Source organism: Oncorhynchus mykiss, chromosome 23 (genome assembly GCF_013265735.2).
Source record: "Oncorhynchus mykiss isolate Arlee chromosome 23, USDA_OmykA_1.1, whole genome shotgun sequence".
In the NCBI taxonomy this organism is placed as follows: domain Eukaryota; kingdom Metazoa; phylum Chordata; class Actinopteri; order Salmoniformes; family Salmonidae; genus Oncorhynchus; species Oncorhynchus mykiss.
In genome coordinates this window covers 44,656,228-44,674,566 of record NC_048587.1, presented here as the reverse complement: position 1 = coordinate 44,674,566, position 18,339 = coordinate 44,656,228, and the positions used below count along the sequence as shown (strand labels likewise).

Here is an 18,339-nt window from a genome sequence, read left to right as displayed (position 1 = left end):
AAAAAGATTTCCCAAGCTTTAAACATCCCAAGGAGCACTGTGCAAGCGATAATATTGAAATGGAAGGAGTATCAGACCACTGCAAATCTACCAAGACCTGGCCGTCCTTCTAAACTTTCAGCTCATACAAGGAGAAGACTGATCAGAGATGCAGCCAAGAGGCCCATGATCACTCTGGATGAACTGCAGAGATCTACAGCTGAGGTGGGAGACTCTGTCCATAGGACAACAATCAGTCGTATATTGCACAAATCTGGCCTTTATGGAAGAGTGGCAAGAAGAAAGCCATTTCTTAAAGATATCCATAAAAAGTGTCGTTTAAAGTTTGCCACAAGCCACCTGGGAGACACATCAAACATGTGGAAGAAGGTGCTCTGGTCAGATGAAACCAAAATTGAACTTTTTGGCAACAATGCAAAACGTTATGTTTAGCGTAAAAGCAACACAGCTGAACACACCATCCCCACTGTCAAACATGGTGGTGGCAGCATCATGGTTTGGGCCTGCTTTTCTTCAGCAGGGACAGGGAAGATGGTTAAAATTGATGGGAAGATGGATGGAGCCAAATACAGGACCATTCTGGAAGAAAACCTGATGGAGTCTGCAAAAGACCTGAGACTGGGACGGAGATTTGTCTTCCAACAAGACATTGATCCAAAACATAAAGCAAAATCTACAATGGAATGGTTCAAAAATAAACATATCCAGGTGTTAGAATGGCCAAGTCAAAGTCCAGACCTGAATCCAATCGAGAATCTGTGGAAAGAACTGAAAACTGCTGTTCACAAATGCTCTCCATCCAACCTCACTGAGCTCGAGCTGTTTTGCAAGGAGGAATGGGAAAAAAATTCAGTCTCTCGATGTGCAAAACTGATAGAGACATACCCCAAGCGACTTACAGCTGTAATCGCAGCAAAAGGTGGCGCTACAAAGTATTAACTTAAGGGGGCTGAATAATTTTGCACGCCCAATTTTTCAGTTTTTGATTTGTTCAAAAAGTTTGAAATATCCAATAAATGTCGTTCCACTTCATGATTGTGTCCCACTTGTTGTTGATTCTTCACAAAAAAATACAGTTTTATATCTTTGTTTGAAGCCTGAAATGTGGCAAAAGGTCGCAAAGTTCAAGGGGGCCGAATACTTTCGCAAGGCACTGTACCTGCTGGAGCGCGTGCTACGGGTGGGTGGGTGTTATCTTGACCAGTGAGCTGAGATAAGGCAAGGCTTTACCTAGCAAAGACTTAGATGACCTGGAGCCAGTGGGTCTGGCGACGAATATGCAGCGAGGGCCAGCCGACGAGAGCATACAGGTCGTAATGGTGGGTGGTATATGGGGCTTTGGTGACAAAACGGATGGCACTGTGATAGACTGCATTCAATTTGCTGAGTAGAGTGTTGGAGGATATTTTGTAAATGACATCGTCGAGGATCGTTAGGATAGTCAGTTTTACGAGGATAAGTTTGGCAGCGTGAGTGAAGGATGCTTTGTTGCGAAATAGGAAGCCGATTCTAGATTTAATTTTGTATTGGAGATGTTTGATGTGGGTCTGTAAGGAGAGTTTACAGTTTATCCAGACACCTAGGTATTTGTAGTTGTCCACATATTCTAAATCAGAACCGTCCAGAGTAGTGATGCTGGTCCGGCGGGCAGGTGCGGGCAGCGATGGGTTGAAAAGCATGCATTTAGTTTTACTAGCGTTTAAAAGCAGTTGTGTGTTAGAAACTGATAATGTTATGTTCTGTGTTAGAAACTGATAATGTTATGTTGTGTGTTAGAAACTGATCATGTTGTGTGTTAGAAACTGATCATGTTATGTTGTGTGTTAGAAGCTGATGATGTTATGTTGTGTGTTAGAAACTGATCCTGTTATGTTGTGTGTTTAGAAACTGGTTATGTTGTGTGTTAGAAATGGGTTATGTTGTGTGTTAGAAACTGGTTATGTTGTGTGTTAGAAATGGGTTATGTTGTGTGTTAGAAACTGATCCTGTTATGTTGTGTGTTAGAAACTGATCATGTTATGTTGTGTGTTTAGAAACTGATCCTGTTATGTTGTGTGTTTAGAAACTGATCCTGTTATGTTGTGTGTTAGAAATGGGTTATGTTGTGTGTTAGAAACTGATCCTGTTATGTTGTGTGTTAGAAATGGGTTATGTTGTGTGTTAGAAACTGATCATGTTATGTTGTGTGTTAGAAACTGATCATGTTATGTTGTGTGTTTAGAAACTGATCCTGTTATGTTGTGTGTTTAGAAACTGATCATGTTATGTTGTGTGTTTAGAAACTGATCCTGTTATGTTGTGTGTTAGAAACTGATCATGTTATTTTGTGTGTTAGAAACTGATCATGTTGTGTGTTTAGAAATTGATCCTGTTATGTTGTGTGTTAGAAACTGATCATGTTATGTTGTGTGTTTAGAAACTGATCCTGTTATGTTGTGTATTAGAAACTGATCATGTTATTTTGTGTGTTAGAAACTGATCATGTTGTGTGTTTAGAAATTGATCCTGTTATGTTGTGTGTTAGAAACTGATCATGTTATTTTGTGTGTTAGAAACTGATCATGTTATGTTGTGTTAGAAACTGATCATGTTGTGTGTTTAGAAATTGATCCTGTTATGTTGTGTGTTAGAAACTGATCATGTTATTTTGTGTGTTAGAAACTGATCCTGTTGTGTGTTAGAAACTGATCATGTTATGTTGTGTTAGAAACTGATCATGTTGTGTGTTTAGAAACTGATCCTGTTATGTTGTGTGTTAGAAACTGATCCTGTTATGTTGTGCGTTAGAAACTGATCATGTTATGTTGTGTTAGAAACTGATCATGTTGTGTGTTTAGAAATTGATCCTGTTATGTTGTGTGTTAGAAACGGATCATGTTATTTTGTGTGTTAGAAACTGATCCTGTTGTGTGTTAGAAACTGATCATGTTATTTTGTGTGTTAGAAACTGATCCTGTTGTGTGTTAGAAACTGATCATGTTATTTTGTGTGTTAGAAACTGATCCTGTTATGTTGTGTGTTAGAAACTGATCCTGTTATGTTGTGTTTTAGAAGCTGATCCTGTTATGTTGTGTGTTAGAAATTGATCCTGTTATGTTGTGCGTTAGAAACTGATCCTGTTGTGCGTTAGAAACTGATCCTGTTATGTTGTGTGTTAGAAACTGATACTGTTATGTTGTGTGTTAGAAACTGAACATGTTGTGTGTTAGAAACTGATCATGTTGTGTGTTTAGAAACTGATCCTGTTATGTTGTGTGTTAGAAGCTGATAATGTTATTTTGTGTGTTAGAAACTGATCCTGTTATGTTGTGTGTTAGAAACTGATCCTGTTATGTTGTGTGTTAGAAACTGATCCTGTTGTGCGTTAGAAACTGATCCTGTTATGTTGTGTGTTAGAAACTGATCCTGTTGTGCGTTAGAAACTGATCCTGTTATGTTGTGTGTTAGAAACTGATCCTGTTATGTTGTGTGTGTTAGAAACTCATCCTGTTATGTCGTGTTAGAAACTGATCCTGTTATGTTGTGTGTTAGAAACTGATCCTGTTATGTTGTGTGTTAGAAACTGATCATGTTATTTTGTGTGTTAGAAACTGATCCTGTTGTGTTGTGTGTTAGAAACTGAACATGTTGTGTGTTAGAAACTGAACATGTTGTGTGTTAGAAACTGATCATGTTGTGTGTTAGAAACTGATCAAGTTGTGTGTTTAGAAACTGATCCTGTTATGTTGTGTGTTAGAAGCTGATCATGTTATTTTGTGTGTTAGAAACTGATCATGTTGTGTGTTTAGAAATTGATCCTGTTATGTTGTGTGTTAGAAACTGATCATGTTATTTTGTGTGTTAGAAACTGATCATGTTGTGTGTTTAGAAATTGATCCTGTTATGTTGTGTGTTAGAAACGGATCATGTTATTTTGTGTGTTAGAAACTGATCCTGTTGTGTGTTAGAAACTGATCATGTTATTTTGTGTGTTAGAAACTGATCCTGTTGTGTGTTAGAAACTGATCATGTTATTTTGTGTGTTAGAAACTGATCCTGTTATGTTGTGTGTTAGAAACTGATCCTGTTATGTTGTGTTTTAGAAGCTGATCCTGTTATGTTGTGTGTTAGAAATTGATCCTGTTATGTTGTGCGTTAGAAACTGATCCTGTTGTGCGTTAGAAACTGATCCTGTTATGTTGTGTGTTAGAAACTGATACTGTTATGTTGTGTGTTAGAAACTGAACATGTTGTGTGTTAGAAACTGATCATGTTGTGTGTTTAGAAACTGATCCTGTTATGTTGTGTGTTAGAAGCTGATAATGTTATTTTGTGTGTTAGAAACTGATCCTGTTATGTTGTGTGTTAGAAACTGATCCTGTTATGTTGTGTGTTAGAAACTGATCCTGTTGTGCGTTAGAAACTGATCCTGTTATGTTGTGTGTTAGAAACTGATCCTGTTGTGCGTTAGAAACTGATCCTGTTATGTTGTGTGTTAGAAACTGATCCTGTTATGTTGTGTGTGTTAGAAACTCATCCTGTTATGTCGTGTTAGAAACTGATCCTGTTATGTTGTGTGTTAGAAACTGATCCTGTTATGTTGTGTGTTAGAAACTGATCATGTTATTTTGTGTGTTAGAAACTGATCCTGTTGTGTTGTGTGTTAGAAACTGAACATGTTGTGTGTTAGAAACTGAACATGTTGTGTGTTAGAAACTGATCATGTTGTGTGTTAGAAACTGATCAAGTTGTGTGTTTAGAAACTGATCCTGTTATGTTGTGTGTTAGAAGCTGATCATGTTATTTTGTGTGTTAGAAACTGATCATGTTGTGTGTTTAGAAATTGATCCTGTTATGTTGTGTGTTAGAAACTGATCATGTTATTTTGTGTGTTAGAAACTGATCATGTTGTGTGTTTAGAAATTGATCCTGTTATGTTGTGTGTTAGAAACTGATCATGTTATGTTGTGTGTTTAGAAACTGATCATGTTATGTTGTGTGTTAGAAACTGATCATGTTATGTTGTGTGTTAGAAACTGATCCTGTTATGTTGTGTGTTAGAAACTGATCCTGTTATGTTGTGTGTTTAGAAACTGATCCTGTTATGTTGTGTGTTTAGAAACTGATCCTGTTATGTTGTGTGTTTAGAAACTGATCCTGTTATGTTGTGTGTTAGAAACTGATCCTGTTGTGTTGTGTGTTTAGAAACTGATCCTGTTGTGTTGTGTGTTTAGAAACTGATCCTGTTATGTTGTGTGTTAGAAACTGATCCTGTTATGTTGTGTGTTTAGAAACTGATCCTGTTATGTTGTGTGTTAGAAACTGATCATGTTATGTTGTGTGTTTAGAAACTGATCCTGTTATGTTGTGTGTTTAGAAACTGATCCTGTTATGTTGTGTGTTTAGAAACTGATCCTGTTATGTTGTGTGTTAGAAACTGATCATGTTATGTTGTGTGTTTAGAAACTGATCCTGTTATGTTGTGTGTTTAGAAACTGATCCTGTTATGTTGTGTGTTAGAAACTGATCATGTTATGTTATGTGTTTAGAAACTGATCCTGTTATGTTGTGTGTTTAGAAACTGATCCTGTTATGTTGTGTGTTTAGAAACTGATCCTGTTATGTTGTGTGTTAGAAACTGATCATGTTATGTTATGTGTTTAGAAACTGATCCTGTTATGTTGTGTTTTAGAAGCTGATCCTGTTATGTTGTGTGTTAGAAATTGATCCTGTTATGTTGTGCGTTAGAAACTGATCCTGTTGTGCGTTAGAAACTGATCCTGTTATGTTGTGTGTTAGAAACTGATACTGTTATGTTGTGTGTTAGAAACTGAACATGTTGTGTGTTAGAAACTGATCATGTTGTGTGTTTAGAAACTGATCCTGTTATGTTGTGTGTTAGAAGCTGATAATGTTATTTTGTGTGTTAGAAACTGATCCTGTTATGTTGTGTGTTAGAAACTGATCCTGTTATGTTGTGTGTTAGAAACTGATCCTGTTGTGCGTTAGAAACTGATCCTGTTATGTTGTGTGTTAGAAACTGATCCTGTTGTGCGTTAGAAACTGATCCTGTTATGTTGTGTGTTAGAAACTGATCCTGTTATGTTGTGTGTGTTAGAAACTCATCCTGTTATGTCGTGTTAGAAACTGATCCTGTTATGTTGTGTGTTAGAAACTGATCCTGTTATGTTGTGTGTTAGAAACTGATCATGTTATTTTGTGTGTTAGAAACTGATCCTGTTGTGTTGTGTGTTAGAAACTGAACATGTTGTGTGTTAGAAACTGAACATGTTGTGTGTTAGAAACTGATCATGTTGTGTGTTAGAAACTGATCAAGTTGTGTGTTTAGAAACTGATCCTGTTATGTTGTGTGTTAGAAGCTGATCATGTTATTTTGTGTGTTAGAAACTGATCATGTTGTGTGTTTAGAAATTGATCCTGTTATGTTGTGTGTTAGAAACTGATCATGTTATTTTGTGTGTTAGAAACTGATCATGTTGTGTGTTTAGAAATTGATCCTGTTATGTTGTGTGTTAGAAACGGATCATGTTATTTTGTGTGTTAGAAACTGATCCTGTTGTGTGTTAGAAACTGATCATGTTATTTTGTGTGTTAGAAACTGATCCTGTTGTGTGTTAGAAACTGATCATGTTATTTTGTGTGTTAGAAACTGATCCTGTTATGTTGTGTGTTAGAAACTGATCCTGTTATGTTGTGTTTTAGAAGCTGATCCTGTTATGTTGTGTGTTAGAAATTGATCCTGTTATGTTGTGCGTTAGAAACTGATCCTGTTGTGCGTTAGAAACTGATCCTGTTATGTTGTGTGTTAGAAACTGATACTGTTATGTTGTGTGTTAGAAACTGAACATGTTGTGTGTTAGAAACTGATCATGTTGTGTGTTTAGAAACTGATCCTGTTATGTTGTGTGTTAGAAGCTGATAATGTTATTTTGTGTGTTAGAAACTGATCCTGTTATGTTGTGTGTTAGAAACTGATCCTGTTATGTTGTGTGTTAGAAACTGATCCTGTTGTGCGTTAGAAACTGATCCTGTTATGTTGTGTGTTAGAAACTGATCCTGTTGTGCGTTAGAAACTGATCCTGTTATGTTGTGTGTTAGAAACTGATCCTGTTATGTTGTGTGTGTTAGAAACTCATCCTGTTATGTCGTGTTAGAAACTGATCCTGTTATGTTGTGTGTTAGAAACTGATCCTGTTATGTTGTGTGTTAGAAACTGATCATGTTATTTTGTGTGTTAGAAACTGATCCTGTTGTGTTGTGTGTTAGAAACTGAACATGTTGTGTGTTAGAAACTGAACATGTTGTGTGTTAGAAACTGATCATGTTGTGTGTTAGAAACTGATCAAGTTGTGTGTTTAGAAACTGATCCTGTTATGTTGTGTGTTAGAAGCTGATCATGTTATTTTGTGTGTTAGAAACTGATCATGTTGTGTGTTTAGAAATTGATCCTGTTATGTTGTGTGTTAGAAACTGATCATGTTATTTTGTGTGTTAGAAACTGATCATGTTGTGTGTTTAGAAATTGATCCTGTTATGTTGTGTGTTAGAAACTGATCATGTTATGTTGTGTGTTTAGAAACTGATCATGTTATGTTGTGTGTTAGAAACTGATCATGTTATGTTGTGTGTTAGAAACTGATCCTGTTATGTTGTGTGTTAGAAACTGATCCTGTTATGTTGTGTGTTTAGAAACTGATCCTGTTATGTTGTGTGTTTAGAAACTGATCCTGTTATGTTGTGTGTTTAGAAACTGATCCTGTTATGTTGTGTGTTAGAAACTGATCCTGTTGTGTTGTGTGTTTAGAAACTGATCCTGTTGTGTTGTGTGTTTAGAAACTGATCCTGTTATGTTGTGTGTTAGAAACTGATCCTGTTATGTTGTGTGTTTAGAAACTGATCCTGTTATGTTGTGTGTTAGAAACTGATCATGTTATGTTGTGTGTTTAGAAACTGATCCTGTTATGTTGTGTGTTTAGAAACTGATCCTGTTATGTTGTGTGTTTAGAAACTGATCCTGTTATGTTGTGTGTTAGAAACTGATCATGTTATGTTGTGTGTTTAGAAACTGATCCTGTTATGTTGTGTGTTTAGAAACTGATCCTGTTATGTTGTGTGTTAGAAACTGATCATGTTATGTTATGTGTTTAGAAACTGATCCTGTTATGTTGTGTGTTTAGAAACTGATCCTGTTATGTTGTGTGTTTAGAAACTGATCCTGTTATGTTGTGTGTTAGAAACTGATCATGTTATGTTATGTGTTTAGAAACTGATCCTGTTATGTTGTGTTTTAGAAGCTGATCCTGTTATGTTGTGTGTTAGAAATTGATCCTGTTATGTTGTGCGTTAGAAACTGATCCTGTTGTGCGTTAGAAACTGATCCTGTTATGTTGTGTGTTAGAAACTGATACTGTTATGTTGTGTGTTAGAAACTGAACATGTTGTGTGTTAGAAACTGATCATGTTGTGTGTTTAGAAACTGATCCTGTTATGTTGTGTGTTAGAAGCTGATAATGTTATTTTGTGTGTTAGAAACTGATCCTGTTATGTTGTGTGTTAGAAACTGATCCTGTTATGTTGTGTGTTAGAAACTGATCCTGTTGTGCGTTAGAAACTGATCCTGTTATGTTGTGTGTTAGAAACTGATCCTGTTGTGCGTTAGAAACTGATCCTGTTATGTTGTGTGTTAGAAACTGATCCTGTTATGTTGTGTGTGTTAGAAACTCATCCTGTTATGTCGTGTTAGAAACTGATCCTGTTATGTTGTGTGTTAGAAACTGATCCTGTTATGTTGTGTGTTAGAAACTGATCATGTTATTTTGTGTGTTAGAAACTGATCCTGTTGTGTTGTGTGTTAGAAACTGAACATGTTGTGTGTTAGAAACTGAACATGTTGTGTGTTAGAAACTGATCATGTTGTGTGTTAGAAACTGATCAAGTTGTGTGTTTAGAAACTGATCCTGTTATGTTGTGTGTTAGAAGCTGATCATGTTATTTTGTGTGTTAGAAACTGATCATGTTGTGTGTTTAGAAATTGATCCTGTTATGTTGTGTGTTAGAAACTGATCATGTTATTTTGTGTGTTAGAAACTGATCATGTTGTGTGTTTAGAAATTGATCCTGTTATGTTGTGTGTTAGAAACTGATCATGTTATGTTGTGTGTTTAGAAACTGATCATGTTATGTTGTGTGTTAGAAACTGATCATGTTATGTTGTGTGTTAGAAACTGATCCTGTTATGTTGTGTGTTAGAAACTGATCCTGTTATGTTGTGTGTTTAGAAACTGATCCTGTTATGTTGTGTGTTTAGAAACTGATCCTGTTATGTTGTGTGTTTAGAAACTGATCCTGTTATGTTGTGTGTTAGAAACTGATCCTGTTGTGTTGTGTGTTTAGAAACTGATCCTGTTGTGTTGTGTGTTTAGAAACTGATCCTGTTATGTTGTGTGTTAGAAACTGATCCTGTTATGTTGTGTGTTTAGAAACTGATCCTGTTATGTTGTGTGTTAGAAACTGATCATGTTATGTTGTGTGTTTAGAAACTGATCCTGTTATGTTGTGTGTTTAGAAACTGATCCTGTTATGTTGTGTGTTTAGAAACTGATCCTGTTATGTTGTGTGTTAGAAACTGATCATGTTATGTTGTGTGTTTAGAAACTGATCCTGTTATGTTGTGTGTTTAGAAACTGATCCTGTTATGTTGTGTGTTAGAAACTGATCATGTTATGTTATGTGTTTAGAAACTGATCCTGTTATGTTGTGTGTTTAGAAACTGATCCTGTTATGTTGTGTGTTAGAAACTGATCCTGTTGTGTTGTGTGTTTAGAAACTGATCATGTTATGTTGTGTGTTTAGAAACTGATCCTGTTATGTTGTGTGTTTAGAAACTGATCCTGTTATGTTGTGTGTTAGAAACTGATCCTGTTATGTTGTGTGTTTAGAAACTGATCCTGTTGTGTTGTGTGTTTAGAAACTGATCCTGTTATGTTGGGTGTTAGAAACTGATCCTGTTGTGTTGTGTGTTTAGAAACTGTATGCTGCCGGGGAGAACAAAGTGGGGACGGATGAGTCCCAGTTCAACGCCATACTGTGTGCCAGGAGCAAACCCCACCTGAGAGCAGGTAGCTACCCATCCTGCAGTATCTGTGTTTATATTACCAAGTCAGTTCACTGTTCTGGCCGACAGGGTTGTAACCTTTCAGATATTGAGTGAGGTTGTTTCCTCATATCCTGTTTTTCTATGTCTATTATCTCAACACTATTTATACAAACATTTTATTCACTATATTAATGTATGTTAACTGGTTGTTCCAATGTCATAACAACCCTGCCCATGGCTCATTAGTATATTAGTATATTATATACTAAGTGGTTATAAAAATCATATGACGTATATGACGTATTACATGTTATTACAACCCTGCCCATGGTTATAACAGCCATGGCTCAGTAGTATATTATGACTACCTTATTACATGTTTATAACAACCCTGCCTACATTATAACCACCCTGCCTATGGCTATAACAACCGTATTACATGTTATTACAACCCTTGCCATTGTTTCTGCTAGTGTTCCATGAGTACCAACAGATGTGTGGCAGAGACATCGTGAAGAGCATCTGCAGGGAGATGTCTGGAGACGTGGAGGACGGCATGGTGGCTGTTGGTAAGTTCAGAAATAACCATCTAGCACTTTTTGGATCTGAAATTCCTGTTGACTAATGAGTGTTGAAAATCATATGATTCAGTATCACACTGATTTGGTTTGTTTTGATATGCACAGTGTCTACATAGGGCTCTAAAGGAGGAATGGGTTGCCACTTGGGACTAAGCCAGTATGAAGGTTAGTCATGTCTCAACTCTATGAAGTAAAGCCTTGTCTTGTTGTGTTGCAGTGAAATGCATCAGGAATACTCCTGAATACTTTGCAGAGAGGCTTCACAAGGCCATGGCGGTAAGGAAATAACTGTTTCTCACTCCGCTGATGGAAATGTTCTTCAACCGTGTTTACGGGTAGCCGCCATGAGACATTGTTTGTAGTCACTATCACTATAGTGTCTTAGACATATTTTCACACACACACTAGTGCTGAGCTATTAACCAACAACTAATTGACAGGGTTCAATTATTTGAATTCTATTTTATTTCGTTTTTATCTTCTGTTTTTCTAGAGATAAATCAGATCCAGCCTGAACTGTGCGATGTAATGGGGAGTTGTTGACGCTCCTTCAAATGAGTGGATTCTGCTATTTCAGCCACACTCGTTGCTGTCAGGTGTATCAAATTGAGCACGCAGCCATGCAATCTCCATAGACAAACATTGGCAGCAGAATGGACTTACTGAAGAGCTCTGTGACTTTCAGCGTGGACCGTCATAGGATGCCACCTTTCCAACAAGTCAGTTCGTAAAATGTCTGTCCTGCTAGATCTGCCCCAGTCAACTGTAACTGCTGTTATTGTGAAGTGGAAATGTCTAGGAGCAACAAAGGCTCAGCAGCGAAGTGGTAGGCCACACAAGCTCACAGAACGGGACCGTTGAGTGCTAAAGCACATAGCGCATAAAAATTGTCTGTCCTCGGTTGCAACACTCACCACTGAGTTCCAAACTGCCGCTGGAAGCAACTTCAGCACAATAACTGTTAGTCGGGAGCTTTGTGAAATGGGTTTCCATGGCCGAGTAGCCACACACAAGCCTAAGATCACGATGTGCAATGTCAAGGGTCGGCTGGTTTAAAGCTCGCCACCATTGGACTCTGGAGCAGTGGAAACGGGTTCTCTGGAGTGTTGAATCACGTTTCATCATCTGGCAGTCCGACGGACGAATCTGGGTTTGGCGGATGCCAGGAGAACGCTACCTGCCCCAATGCATAGTGGCAACTGTAAAGTTTGGTGGAGGAGGAATATAATGGCCTGTGGCTGTTTTTCATGGTTCGGGTTAGGCCCCTTAGATCCAGTGAAGGGAAATACACTGCTCAAAAAAATAAAGGGAACACTTAAACAACACAATGCAATCCAAGTCAATCACACTTCTGTGAAATCAAACTGTCCACTTAGGAAGCAACACTGATTGACAATACATTTCATATGCTGTTGTGCAAATGGAATAGACAACAGGTGGAAATTATAGGCAATTAGCAAGACACCCCCAATAAAGGAGTGGTTCTGCAGGTGGTGACCACAGACCACTTCTCAGTTCCTATGCTTCCTGGCTGATGTTTTGGTCACTTTTGAATGCTGGCGGTGCTTTCACTCTAGTGGTAGCATGAGACGGAGTCTACAACCCACACAAGTGGCTCAGGTAGTGCAGCTCATCCAGGATGACACATCAATGCGAGCTGTGGCAAGAAGGTTTGCTGTGTTTGTCAGTGTAGTGTCCAGAGCATGGAGGCGCTACCAGGAGACAGGCCAGTACATCAGGAGACATGGAGGAGGCCGTAGGAGGACAACAACCCAGCAGCAGGACCGCTACCTCCGCCTTTGTGCAAGGAGGAGCAGGAGGAGCACTGCCAGAGCCCTGCAAAATGACTTCCAGCAGGCCACAAATGTGCATGTGTTTGCTCAAACGGTCAGAAACAGACTCCATGAGGGTGGTATGAGGGCCCGACGTCCACAGGTGGGGGTTGTGCTTACAGCCCAACACCGTGCAGGACGTTTGGCATTTGCCAGAGAACACCAAGATTGGCAAATTCGCCACTGGCGCCTTGTGCTCTTCACAGATGAAAGCAGGTTTACACAGAGCACATGTGACAGACGTGACAGAGTCTGGAGACGCCGTGGAGAACATTCTGCTGCCTGCAACATCCTCCAGCATGACCGGTTTGGCCTGCACAGAGCCCTGACCTCAACCCCATCAAACACCTTTGGGATCAATTGGAACACCGATTGCGAGCCAGGCCTAATCACCCAACATCAGTTCTCGACCTCACTAATGCTCTTGTGGCTGAATAAGCAAGTCCCCACAGCAATGTTCCAACATCTAGTGGAAAGCCTTCCCAGAAGAATGGAGAATGTTATAGCAGCAAAGGGGGGGACCAACTCCATATTAATGCCCATGATTTTGGAATGAGATGTTCGATGAGCAGGTGTCCACGTACTTTTGCTCATGTAGTGTATCTCTACCTGAAAATATATGATCTAAGTGATTTAATAGTTGGTATTCAGCAGTCATAAAATTATGCCTTATTTACTTTGAAGAACTACAAAACAGTGATTTTTGTCAGACCGCATAGGCAGCAGTCAAATAAAACAAATGTAATATACACAAATGTAATATTTTAGTAAAGAAAATATGCTTAAAAAGCGATCGGTAGTAATGGGCAGTGACTACCATCATGGGACCCTTTAAAAAAAAGTATTGTGTGTTACAGCATTCAACCCAAATAATCGAAACCGAAATAAAAAAACGTGATTATTTTTTAATAATCGAACCAAACTCAAAAAGCACTAACACACACACACACACACACATTTAGACGCCGTAGTGATTTTTAAAGATTTTTATTTTTTATTTCACCTTTATTTAACCAGGTAGGCCAGTTGATAACAAGTTCTCATTTACAACTGCGACCTGGCCAAGATAAAGCAAAGCAGTGCGACACAAACATCAGAGTTACACATGGGATAAACAAACGTACAGTCCATAACACAATAGAAAAATCTATATACAGTGTGTGCAAATGTAGTAAGATTAGGGAGGTAAGGCAATAAATAGGCCATAGTGGCGAAATAATAAAAATTTATCAGTTAAACACTGGAGTGATAGATGTGCAAGATTTAATGTGCAAGTAGAGATTCTAGGATGCAAAGGAGCAAAAAAAAAAAAAAAAAAAAACAATATGGGGATGAGGTAGTTGGGTGGGCTATTTACAGATGGGCTGTGTACAGGTGCAATGATCCGTAAGCTGCTCTGACAGCTGATGCTTAAAGTTAGTGAGGGAGATATAAGACTCCAGCTTCAGTGATTTTTGCAATTCGTTCCAGTCATTGGCAGTAGAGTACTGGAAGGAAAGGCGGCCAAAGGAAGTGTTGGCTTTGGGGATGACTGGTGAAATATACCTGCTGAAGCATGTGCTACGGTTGGGTGCTGCAATGGTGACCAGTGAGCTGAGATAAGGCAGGGCTTTACCTAGCAAAGACCCTTATAGATGACCTGGAGCCAGTGGGTTTGGCGACGAAAATGAAGCGAGGGCCAGCCAACAAGAGCATACAGGTCGCAGTGGTGGGTAGTATATGGGTCTTTGGTGACAAAACGGATGGCACTGTGATAGACGACATCCAATTTGCTGAGTAGAGTGTTGGAGGCTATCTTGTAAATTACATTGCCGAAGTCAAGGATCGGTAGGATAGTTTTACAAGGGTATGTTTGGCAGCATGAGTGAAGGATGCTTTGTTGCGAAATAGGAAGCCGATTCTAGATTTAATTTTGGAGATGCTTAATGTGAGTCTGGAAGGAGAGTTTACAGTCTAACTAGACACCTAGGTATTTGTAGTTGTAGTTGTCCAAATATAGTCAGAGCCATCCAGAGTAGTGATGCTAGACAGGCGGGCGATTGCGGGCAGCGATCGGTTGAAGAGCATGCATTTAGTTTTACTTGCATTTAAGAGCAGTTGGAGGCCACAGGAGGAGTGTTGTATGGCATTGAATCTCGTCTGGAGGTTTGTTAACACAGTGTCCAAAGAAGGGCCAGAAGTATACAGAATGGTGTCGTCTGCGTAGAGGTGGATCAGAGAATCACCAGCTGCAAGAGCAACATCATTGATGTATGCAGAGAAAAGAGTTGGCCCGAGAATTGAACCCTGTGGCACCCCATAGAGACTTCCAGAGCTCCAGACAACAGGCTCTCCGATTTGACACACTGAACTCTAACTGAGAAGTAGTTGGTGAACCAGACGAGGCAGTCATTTGAGAAATCAAGGCTGTTGAGTCTGCCGATAAGAATGCAGTGATTGACACGAGTCGAAAGCCTTGGCCAGGTCGATGAAGATGGCTGCACAGTATTATCTTTTATCGATGGCAGTTATGATATTGTTTAGAACCTTGAGCGTGGCTGAGGTGCACCCATGACCAGCTCGGAAACCAGATTGCATAGCGGAGAAGGTACGGTGGGATTCGAAATGGTCGGTGACTTTAGAAAGGCAGGGTAGGATAGATATTGGTCTGTAACAGTTTGGGTCTAGAGTGTCTCCCCCTTTGAAGAGGGGGATGACCGCGGCAGCTTTCCAATCTTTGGGATCAGAAGATACGAGAGGTTGAACAGGCTAGTAATAGGGGTGATTGAGACAACAAGTTATGTTTTTAGGCTAGTTCATGGGATGGCACCTACTGTGTTGACTGAAGAGTTCATGCTTATATTATGCTGATATTATGATGACATTTTGTGAAGTTTTGGACTTCGGTAAGGTTTTTTTTCAACTCTTCGGGCACATTTTGTTTTCTCGAGGCAAGCCGAAGTTGGTAGCCAAAGTCAGTAGCTGAAGTCTATGCCCCTTTGTTGGTGATTGGTTAACAGTAGGGATTCTTCAATAAAGTCTTTGTTGTCATTTAATGAGAGATGACTCGTTTTCATGCACATATTTTCACTGATAAATACTGCACCAAATATCTTAGTTAAATATAAAATTCCAGAAATATCAAAATCATAGACAGATTTCTTGAGTCATCTTGGATTAATTCTGACTATTTTGAAGTGTATACTGGCTACGGTGTCTCAAAATGGACAAACGGTACTATTGTCGATTTTTTTCACATTTTTCAAGCGAATGTCTTTTAAGGGAGTTTGTGAGCTCACTCATTCGGTTCGCCTAGCCGAGTTTGGCTTGGCGCCAGCCGAACTGAAGCATACTGACGCCTTAACCCCTCTTTGTGATATAAATCCTTTAATTCATATTTAGTATTGACTCTGTACTATGTGTTCCCAGGGGGCTGGGACCAAGGACAGGACTCTGATTCGGGTCATGGTGACTCGCTCTGAGGTGGACATGCTGGACATCAGACAGGTGTATCAGCAGACCTATGGGAAATCACTGTACACCGCCATCTCTGTATGTACCTTACACAAATAATCACTATGCTAAAATTATTTTATTGGAATCAATCCATTGATTTTATGCTATGGAGATGGATTGCTGCCAAAATTATGAAAATGAATGAATAATAATTCACAAGTAAATTATATTCATTTCTTGGTTTATCTAATGGAGAATGATGCATTTAATACTTTTTTTTTTCTCACCATCTGATAGGGTGATACCTCTGGTGACTACAAGAAGATGCTGCTGAAGCTGTGTGGTGGAAGTGATTAGAGGGAAATTAAGACATCGTCTACATCAACCAGGACAGTGAAGTCATAGAATTAGAATGAGAATATTTCAATTCAGAGGTGCTATGGCCGTTCTATTTCTATGAGTGTGCTAGTCCATAAGAATGTGCCAGACACGATCCTATATCAACCTGTGATGCATGTCGTTATTTTAGCCTTACTTGTGTCTCACACTCCAATGCAACATTTCATTACTAACTGCTAACACACACAACATAATGTACTAAACGATATATGCAAGATAAATATTTTCTTTGCTGCATATGCAATCAGTTATTGTGTAGTCTTGATACATTTTCACAGTGGTGGAAAAAGTCCCCAATTGTCACACTTGATTAAAAGTAAAGATCCCGTAATAGAAAAAGTATTTTTACTTAAGTACTTTACACCACTGCATTTTCAAACGTTTTTTTTTATCATGATATGTGTAATCATATTTCATGTTATCAGGATAGTATCATTGTATACTAAAATACAGTACTATAATTTACAAATGATTAGCTTTCTGCCAAAAACTAAATATATATTCATATTTCTGGATGTTAAAGTCTTTGTGTAAACACGTGCAAATATTGTATGAGATTTAGATACTTAAGATATACAAAACGTTGTATCCTAGAGTTGTATTGCTGACTACTACTATATTCTATGCAAATTAGCACCTTGTTACATTTAGAATGAAAGCCAATAATAATGAAATATCACGACACATTTTTCCCCCAATTTGTCTCTGTTAGTGACACCTTTTATTAATGTTGGTAATTTTCCATTGCTTGTTTCCCAGATATAAACACAATGTTGCCTTTTATGCTGCAGACCCAAAACCCGCCATGGCATGCAAACTCTTTCAATGTTATACCATCTATTTTGAAAGCTATTTAGTTCCACACAAGTCAATATTTGTTTCTCATGTAATCTTTCATTGCCATTTTTACCATAATTTGAATGTAAGTAATTGTGCAAATGTTTGCCAAAAGTGAAACATTTATTCATTACATAGGTATCTATAACCGGTATACATGTAGTAAAATGTTATGCCAGTAGAGAGCAGGTTTTATACACAAGTGAAATTGGCAATGGATCCACTGAGACATGGTAACTGGAAAATTATCAATTCTGGCTCGGTATATAGCTATTATATTAATACCACTTTTGTTACTTGTCACAATGGCCCAAAAGTGCTGCCTTTATATGTACAAACTAACGTTTATAATAATTTTATTGTTGTAATGTTCATCTACAGGCTTATAACGGCATCCTTCGTGTCAATTAAAATATTTTGACTGACTCATTTTCTGTTTCAATAATTGGATTTTTGTCCTTCATATCATTGATTGTCATAGCCTGAGTGCTATTAACTCCTTTACACTCATAGGCTGGACAAGGACAGCATTGAAGATGGAGAGAGCACAAAAAGACTTGGGACCAGGCAATGACTCATTTCTCTACTGAGAGACATTTAATAACTTCTTAAATAGTAATTTCCCTATTAGACAGCTGTTTAACACAACAATGATAATTTGCATTTCAAAGGCCTGTTTCATTTCCACCGTGGCCAGATAATGAACCTACGCAGACACATCGAAGTCAAGCTGACAGTCCATCCCTCTTCAGAGACAAGATTTACCTCACCTTACCTACAGTCAAAGGTGGAAATGAAAAGGCTCATATGAAAGTACCCTCTCTGCATGGGCCTTCCTCTCTTATCTGAGAGGGGAAATTAAATAATGTCTCAAATGGCATCCAATTCCCTTTATAGTGCGCTACTTTTGACCAATGCCCATCGAATAGGGTGCCAATTGGGACTTGAGAAAAAGGTTGGTTTGCGTTAGAGTTCACTGCCACACCAGATAGTGGTTTTAGCACAGCAGAGAGCTTTAGCTGGGCTGCTAAAAGTGGATGAAATGGAGGATGAGAGAAATTTAAAGGCAATGTTCCAATTACTTCCCCCCCTCCCTCTCTTTTCCTATCTTTCTCTCTTCCCTCCCTTATTTACCCTAATTTTACCAGGTAAGTTGACT

At 38.5% G+C, this 18,339-nt stretch overlaps 1 protein-coding gene across 2 annotated transcripts in view; it reads left to right on the top strand.

Annotated features, from left to right (window-relative positions):
* LOC110502821 (annexin A11) overlaps positions 1-17,609 on the top strand; it is a 30,318-nt gene extending 12,709 nt beyond the window's left edge. For both annotated transcript variants that reach the window (XM_036960527.1, XM_021581143.2), the window contains 5 exons: positions 10,025-10,118; positions 10,570-10,665; positions 10,895-10,953; positions 15,918-16,040; positions 16,242-17,609. In XM_036960527.1, the coding sequence (XP_036816422.1) occupies positions 10,025-10,118; positions 10,570-10,665; positions 10,895-10,953; positions 15,918-16,040; positions 16,242-16,301 (432 nt within the window). In that variant the 3' untranslated portion in view covers positions 16,302-17,609. The remainder of the gene's footprint in view (positions 1-10,024; positions 10,119-10,569; positions 10,666-10,894; positions 10,954-15,917; positions 16,041-16,241) is intronic.
* Positions 17,610-18,339: the final 730 nt, after the last annotated feature.